At 32.8% G+C, this 9,147-nt stretch overlaps 1 protein-coding gene across 1 annotated transcript; it reads right to left on the bottom strand.

The window, feature by feature from the left end:
• Positions 1-6,885: 6,885 nt before the first annotated feature.
• LOC136229536 (uncharacterized) lies at positions 6,886-8,705 on the bottom strand. Its single transcript, XM_066018393.1, has one exon. It carries the CDS (start codon positions 8,582-8,584, stop codon positions 7,070-7,072), a length of 1,515 nt encoding a protein of 504 aa, XP_065874465.1. The 5' UTR covers positions 8,585-8,705; the 3' UTR covers positions 6,886-7,069.
• Positions 8,706-9,147: the final 442 nt, after the last annotated feature.

Genomic DNA, 9,147 nt, shown 5'->3' with positions numbered 1-9,147 from the left:
AAAAAGACGCACATGTGAAATGTAGATGACAAGATTCAAGACTGAAAAGACAAGTTAATGAATAAATTCTCCAATTGACCCAACTTGTCAACGCTAGAGGTAAAATTGTCCTTGGTTGCCAATGTTAAGGGTAAAACATTTTAAACGTTAGGGGTAAAATTACTCTTAGGTGTAAACGTTAAGGGTATTTTTACACCTTATTCCATTAAAATTTAACTGAAAAATAATTAATAAATACTATAATTAATAATTTTTCTTAAAGAAGAAAGATAATTATTTTATTTATTGGAAAAATACTACATCTCAATCTAAATAAATAAAAACTTACCATTCAGAAGTGTACGACAGAACTTAAATATACATTTTTAATATTATAGATCGTGATAGAGTAATAGCAAACAGTTTTGGTGCTGTTTTTTTTCACAACAACAAGAAATACACTACTCCAATTTATAGTAGAATAACTTTATGATCTTTGAATGAACCAGATTTATATAATGATAGACAAAAAATATTTGTTGCTCCACAAATGAAAACATGATAACACTTCTATAGAAAGACAAAACACAACCACTCATGTAAAGAAATAGATTAAAAAACTAAATAAAGAAGAAACTACAAGATCTATCGATGATAGTAATATTGAATTTTATTTAAGTAATTACCCATCAGATTTGGAGTTGATAATTTTGAAATACTCTATTATAAAAAGTTATTGAATGACTAAGAGGGTGTTTGTTTCGGCTTTTCAGATGAGCGTTTAGCGTTTCATTCCAAACCGCATGAAATATAGTGTTTGGTTAGGTTTATATAACCGCAACGTTTAGCATTTTCTCTGGAAACTGCAGCATTTTGAAGCTTTTCATAAACAGATGTTTGTAGTTATTTGTTATTCATAAAATTATCCTTTTTATTTCCATAAAATAAGGTGTAAAAATACTCATAATATTTATAGCTAGGAGTAATTTTACTCTTAACGTCTAAAATGGTGCAATTATACTCCAAATGTTGGCAGTCAAAAGCAATTTTACCCATAATATTGACAAGTTGGGTCAATTTGAGAAATAATTTATCAAACTGTCTTCTTGGTCATGAATATTGTCATCTACACTTCACATGTGCATCATTTTATCATTGTTAGTAACAGACACAGACATATGATTAGACGTGATTTTTTTTTTAAGAAAATAAAAAAATATATATTGTCTTTTGTACGAGCTGGACAAAAAAAATTCAAATATTTCACCGAATTTATAAATATTAATTTTCAATTTATTATTAAATCATAAAAAATATGAAATCTCTTTTCTAGAACTACTGATACGTGCAATTGGTGTACAATAAGAAATAAAATATCTATATTTTCTAATAATATCTGAAATCGATCCAACTTGCCAATGTTAGGGGTAAAATTGTTCTTAGCTGCCAGTGTTATGGGTAAAATTGCACAATTTTAGACGTTAAGAGTAAAATTATTCACATTTTTCCTTGTAAAATTGCACCATTTTAAACGTTATGTGCATTTTTTTCACATTTTCCCTTCTATAATTTCATCGTTGATTAATTTAAAACATGTCCATTTTAGACATTTTAAATCCGAACAGCAACAGTTCAATATAATTTTACCAAACACTAGTAATTAAACAGCTAACAACTTACTGCAACTGAAAACAGCTTACTGCAACTGAAAACAGCTAACAGCAACCGCAACCGCAACAGCTAACAACTGAACCAAACAGACCCTAACAACAGTTAACCAATTCTGACGGATTAAGTAGAATTATTTTCTCTTTCAGAAAAAAAAAAGAATTATTTTCGAGTGATTCTTGAAAAACAGGAATTTTCACATTCACCTTAAGCTCATTCACCGTTAGATATAAGCTTATTAAATCTAAGTCTCATGAAATCTAACGGTGAATGAGCAAATTTTACATACTCATTAAGGTGCATGTGATCAAGACTGCTTAAAAAAACATATATTGTAATTCATTATCCGTTCCTTTTTAATATCATTATATAAGTATATTATATTATAAAAAGAAATTAAACTTAAAATTTTTTATTCGTTATATTTAGGTTTAAACATTATTAGCTCCCCGAATGATGAAAAGAGATTAAATTATTATTTTTATATAAATTGTAGAAACGATATTTAAGATTTTATTTCTTTTTTAATCCAAAAATAATGAAGACAATTTTGAGATAAAATAATTAAGGATTGGAAAAAAAATGAAAAATGTATTCTACTGCATGGATATTTGAATATACATATTAAAAATTAAACAGAAATAAATCTCATAATCTAGAAGAATAAAATAAAATAATTAAAATATTATTTATAATAAACTAATACATTAAAGCCTTTTGAATTTGGTTCAAAAATAATTTGGTCCCTTCACTCTAAACTTAGAGAGGGTCTCTAAATTTATTTACTTAAATTGACATGATTAAAGTAGCTGGACAAATTAAAAACTATATAATTTTAATCAATTTCAATTTCAAGAGACTTTTTAATACATCATTTAAAATCAATATATCACATTAAACTAACAGACAAATGAATAAAAGGGACAAGTGACACGTGTGGTTTTAGGTCCGCCATCTAATAGGTATTAGACAGTAATTAGTTAATTAAAAATGTGAAGCTTGTGAAATAATCTCAACTGCTAGTCACGCTTCTCATGATGGGCAAATAAAATTAGACATGACTCTCGTGCATTAAAAAAAACAAACATTGAATACCACCCCACACCCACTATCACTTCTATGGAATGGGAAATATTTAATCAACAATCAAATCTTACTAATCCTATCAGCTTCAGGGCCATATTTTTATGTCCCACCTTTCAAAAACAATCACTAAAACCACATCATTTTAAGGTACTGACAACTAAAACAAATATACTATATAAATGGGAAGAAATTCAAGGGTGACATCTGGTTCTACCCTTACATTAATTGTACCAATTGAGATTGTAAAAACCAGAGCGTACCGGCCGAATAAACTGGATCTAGTCAAAATAGACAAGGCGGCTGATTGCACCATTAAAGCGGAAGGCCAATTACATATTGATAGATTCTAACGATTTAACTTTTCTTATATATATATATATAATTCATACTCAATAGTTTTATATATAAAAAAAAAAGAAATCAAATTAAAAATTATATTACTTACTCTCTTCATTCCATTTTATAAATTATTTTTTGTATTTTTTAATTTGTGTAAGTACTCTACAATTACTTATATAATAAAACAGAGGAATTACTATATTAATCCTAAGTTCAACTTACTAATTAATTGATTAATACAGTTTCAAGCAAATCTCATATTAAGAGTTATTATTACTATATTAGTCAATAACTCGATAATTAATTAACTATTCTTATATGTTTCATGAAAATTTGAGTGGACAATTTTGCACTGCATTAGGCTAGGTTGTAACTTTAAATACTTTTAGAGCATCCACAATTTTTTTTATGAGGTAGTAACTTTAATAACATCCCGTAGTTCTCAAAATTTTATGAAGTAAAAAAATATAATAATTAGTAAAAGGGACTGAAAATAATATTTCTATACAAATCTATGTAGATTTAACGTTTACAAAATAATACGAATTTAAGCTTAACGTTTATAAAATATATCCAATTTAAGCTAAACGTCACAATTAATCATATTATATTCTTTCCCTATTAACTTGATATGTTATCCTTTTATTTAGTTCGATATTCTTACTTATTGTAATATAATTAATTAGTATTCTTGTCTATTAAGACCTTATATTTGAGATTTCAAAAAAAAAAAAGACCTTATATTTGTTTTTCATTAAAGTTAATTTGGACAGACCTGAAACTGAGATTTTAAAAAACAAAAAGATGGCAGGAATATTGTTCAATAACAAACAACAGGGATGAAGTGATTTTGAGATTGAAATTGTTATGATCTTGCTGCGGAAAAATTAAGGACTAATTTTGTGTGAATTGACAAATATATTAGAACCAAAACGAGGCGGGATGAAAAACAAATAAAGTCTTAATGGACAAGAATACTAATTAATTGTATTATAATAAATAAGAATATAGAACTAAATAAAAAGATAACATATCAAGTTAATAGGGAAAACTATAATATGATTAATTGTGACGTTTAGCTTAAATTGGATATATTTTATAAACGTTAAGGCTACATTAGTGCTACTTTGTACATAAGGCCTAAATTGATGCTTTCTACAAACCTTATGCCTATTTTGATACCTTATGTGACGTGACGCTAAGTTGACAGACTTAACAGATGACATGTCGCGTTCTGTTAGTAATTTCTAAATTGATGCTACATTATGTTATAAACATTAAACCTGAATTGATATTATATTATAAACGTTAAGCCTATATTGGTGCTATTTTGAACGTTAGTCTAAATTGGTACTTTCCCAAAAACCTTAGACCTATTTTGGTACCTTATCCCTATTTGTTAAAATATTTTGTAACAAACTAAATTTTTTCGTTATCCCTTTATTGGTTAATTGTTACTAAAACCATCAAAATAACAAATTTACTCCAAATTTATCTATAAAAGACATCAAGCAAACACTGTTGCTCATTCTTTAACTGCATGAGCACAATCTCTGTCACATATGAATTTTTTTATTGAAGATTTGCCACTTTACATTCCATCTTATCTTCAGAATGATGTTATTCCATTGGTTTCGTAATATTTGGGTTCTGGTTAAAAAAAAAAAAAAAAAAAAAAAACTTCTTTAAAAGCTGGGCTAGCTTTAGGTATTCTCATATAACTTCTTTACAAGGTTAAATGAAATTAAGAACTCAATTACACAAAGCAAAGAGCTAGCTCGCCCAGTTGTTATCTTTGCTCTTGAGCGGCAGCAACTGCAGAAGCTTATGTATGTGTAACACTCAATTGGTCCCTTAACATTAGACATCACATTGTCCACCACCACTCAGCGACTTCAATATTAGCAAAATAAAGCTAACAATGTCCCATTACTATTTGTTTAAACATGCATCAGTTGGATTGGAATCAACTTATAAAAACACAGCAACTGGGAAAGCCATATGAAATATATGGATGAAGTAGCATATTTGAAGTACAATAAAATCATATAATGCAATTTGTAGCCTTGGCTTATTCGGGAGAACACTGATGATGCATGGTGTATGAATGCTGCTTTATTCATAACTCATCTTAGATTCCTGATTGATCATCATGCAGCAGTGTGGTCTACTTGAATGGCCTCTAGATCAATTCATGTAGCAGTCTAAATAAGAAGTTAAACGAAAATCTCCTCTACACATCTCTTCATGGCAGCTTATTATCACTGATGAAGTTGTTCAATGTGGAAAGAAGAGCAAAACGGGGCATGAAACACTTGCATGGACGAATACGGGAAATCCACATTAAAAACTTACAGAGATTTTTTAATTTGACATCCCTCTCCTCACGGATCCCATGGAAAATGGGGAATCCCCCATCACCACAAAACAAAATACTGGTTATTAATTATGTATAAAAAACTGATTATACTTAAAACCAGTTTACAGGTTATATATATAATCAGTTCACTAGCTATACTCCAGTAAATGCAAGAGTCTAGGGGTGAACAGCGGTTGATCCAGCTTAAAAACTGAAGACCAAAACATACAGACAACCAAATTGAATTACAAATAAAGGCTAACCAAACACATTTCAGTTCGGTTTGGTTTTCTCACATTCTAAAAATAATCTTCACATCAACCCACTTGTATGAGATATATAATACTTCCTTTTCAAAGGAAAAATTAAGCCTGTTAACCAATCAGGATACTTTATGAGATTCATGTAAATGATATTATGTACGTATGAGAAAACTTAATTCTATTTTTTCATAATTAATAATATTAGCTAGGAAGGCACAAAAGTTAGTATTAGATGAACTAGAAAACATAATAAAATACAAGGTACAAATTTCATGTAAAACCAGTCATAACTCTTGAACCCAGGAAGAAAGAGAGAAGGAATGTAGCAAGCATATCTAAGTTGTGATAGGAAGGGTAAATGCAATCCTTGCATTTACCATAAAATGCCATTCGAAATCAGCATCAAATATTTTCTACGTGCAATTCCAAGGCATCAATTAGAAAGGAATCGCTTAAAACAACCAAGACAAGTGACTACAATTGAAAGAGAATAGAAACATAATTTTTTTTTTTAAAAAAGGTAGATAGAATACAAGTCTAACGAAATCGAAATACAATCCAACAGACAACCAACCAGCATTGAGATAAAAGGTAGACATACATTTAAAATATAAGGATATAAGGGATCCCCACAACAATTTTTAGGATCTTGGGATTTTTCAGATCCCCATGGGGCGGGAATAGTACCCCCTGTTCCAATCCCCATTTCAGCTTTGAGAGAAAACGTCCTCTGTCCCTATCCTCATGGACGAAATAAGGAGGACTATTTCAGGGATTCCCATCTCTGTTGGTTCAGATCACCGCGGGAATCAGGGAATCAGGGAATCCACACCGAGTTGCCACATCTATACTTAGAAGACATAATTGTACAAGTTAACATAACTATTATTTATCTAGTTTTGGTTTAGGGAGGAGGATGAGATGGCCCAATCCTAGTAGATCTATCCATTTCTAGCCACCCAAGCTGCTTATAGTCAATGACTAGGTAGGAGTTTACATGATTGATAATTTTGTTGCATATGGCACTGTTCAAACAGTGCCTTTCTCCTTGGTAGCATGACCTCCGCCTTTGACCATCAAACTACTACGAAAAATTTCCTAACAACAAGAAAACTAGCATTCCCAAGATATTAAGCAGGTAATGGTAGCACATTTGGTAGATTTGAGGATCCTAAAAATTATAAAGAACCATGCAAACCAAGAACAAATATGTATTATTCCCAAATACAAACCATGCACAAGCTGAAATCACAGCATGCATCCTTTGAAAAGAAGCATAATTGATTACTACATACCATAATATCACCCTTGATTGCTCATATGAAATAATATAACAAGAACAATATACAGATTTTTACCAAGGAGGATTAGAAACCTACATTAGAGATGGTGACCTGGAAATCATGCTTCCATCTCTTCCAAATCTTGAGGCACTCCTTGTACTCTTTGGAGTAGCAATTCCAGGGCTTGCCCCTCTGTAACTGGCACGAAGTGATTCATCAACAGTAGACGAAGCCTTAGAAATTGCATTTCTCACAAACTTCTGAGCAGCAGGCGACAGTGTACGTGCACTTGGACTTGCACTCCCTCCTCTTCCTGGAGAATGCAATGGTGGTTTTTGAAACATCTTTGACCTCTGCCTCAACTTTCGTGCAGCTTCCCTTGACAATGAGTGAGCCTTAACATCTCGTGCAGGTGGATTTGGGATATTAAAATGTGGCCCCTCACCACTACCACCAATATCAATGGGCGTGTCTTCAGGCTCCAACCTCAATGGTGTACCCTCAATCTCACCCCATGTAATAAAAGGTGATTCATCAACACCAGGGGCCGGTGAAGGTGTCCTCACAAAATTGTATCCATTTTCTGCTTTCTTCTCTGATTCCAGATAGAACTTATTTGGTGTTCTCCTCAAATCCTCCAAATCATACTTTGCCATCTTATCTCCATCCCGGCCAGATACAGGATGAGGGGTAGTCCCCACAACTGGAGTATAGAGAACTTCAACAGTACCATCATCATTAGGCCTAGAATCCAACACTTTACCATGAAACCGGGTGTTTGACTTATTGATTTCTTTAGTTAAAGCCTTCAATCTAACAGCCTGTTCCTCTTCAGTTAGTGGAGCCTCACCCCTATCCGCTGGGTGATACATCAACAAATTTTTGGCAGTGTAATTCCAACCCTCCAATGTGCTTGGTGGCTGATCAGAAGTTCCATAACCATCTGTAATCCTATCTCGCTTTGCATCACCCAATAACTTGGCATCTTCCTTTTCACCTTCTAACAAATGCACATATCTTTCCTTTCTCTTCCTATTCACTTTCTCCAATATCTTAGAAAAACTATCATTATCCTCACTAGTATATCTCCTAAAAAACTGATCTAAGCTCAGGGAATCATCTACAGCACCTTCATTCTCAATAGATTTTCTGTTACCAAACAATTCTCCATCTACAACGCTAGGCGTTCTATTTTCAAATTCATCAAAGGGAGTAAAATTACGCATGAAAGTAGAACCTGGAGTTTGCGTTCTGTTTCTGGTCCGAGTACTGCCATCAACATTCGAATTACTTGCACTTCTACCCCGGCGCTCGATGATCTTCAACTGCGCATCTCGGATTTGAACAGGATCACCGGTTTTTGCCGCTTCAAGCAAATCGAGACGATCCCGGAGTTTAGCGATGTCAGGGAAGAAGTCGCGTTCGATGATTTTCTCGATGGCTTCGACGTAGGTGTCTTCGTCGAGGACATGGGAACGTTTTCTGGGGTTTGAAGGCGCGGTTACAGAGGACTTATCGGAGCTTTGAAGAGCTTTATCGGGATTCAAAGATGGAGATGGGGATGGGGATGAGAGATGGCGAGGAGAGTGTCCTGGAGATAGAAGCATGGTGATTCTGGATTAGGTTAGGGTTTTGGATGAAGATTGAGATTTAAAATCAAGATTTGGGGGAGGCGGTAGAGGCGGTGGAAAAATATGGAATATTAGCATATTGTGCTGCTAGCAATTGGACTAATTAATTGTTGGGTGGGATAAGATATAAATATGCGCCAGCCATTTTATTAGTGCAATTTAACTCATAAAATCGGAGTTTTACCATCCCGCCATGTGTTTTAATTCCACAAATTAATGAGGTTGCCAAGAATCGAACCCTTGATCGTTTGATCGAAGAGGCCCTGATACCATGTCATGAACCGATTGAACTAAAAGTTCGAACTGATAGTTAAGGCCCAATCATATATCTTATATTAATCTCCGACAAGCTAGCGTCAGGTCAGCAAATCAACTTCATAAAGTCATCAATATCCTTTAGTAAAAACTACCCGGCCAACGAGCGCGACTCCGTGAGTGCTATCCTGGGTATCATGTCTGTCACAGTGCCAGAAAAATACATTGGACTGCCATCTATATTAGGTAGAAGCAAAACTCGAGTATTCGAATATATTGAAGAC

This window comes from Euphorbia lathyris, chromosome 5 (genome assembly GCF_963576675.1).
Source record: "Euphorbia lathyris chromosome 5, ddEupLath1.1, whole genome shotgun sequence".
NCBI classification, from domain to species: Eukaryota; Viridiplantae; Streptophyta; class Magnoliopsida; order Malpighiales; family Euphorbiaceae; genus Euphorbia; species Euphorbia lathyris.
Note: the sequence above shows the minus strand (reverse complement) of the source record. Positions and strands in the feature narration are given on the sequence as shown.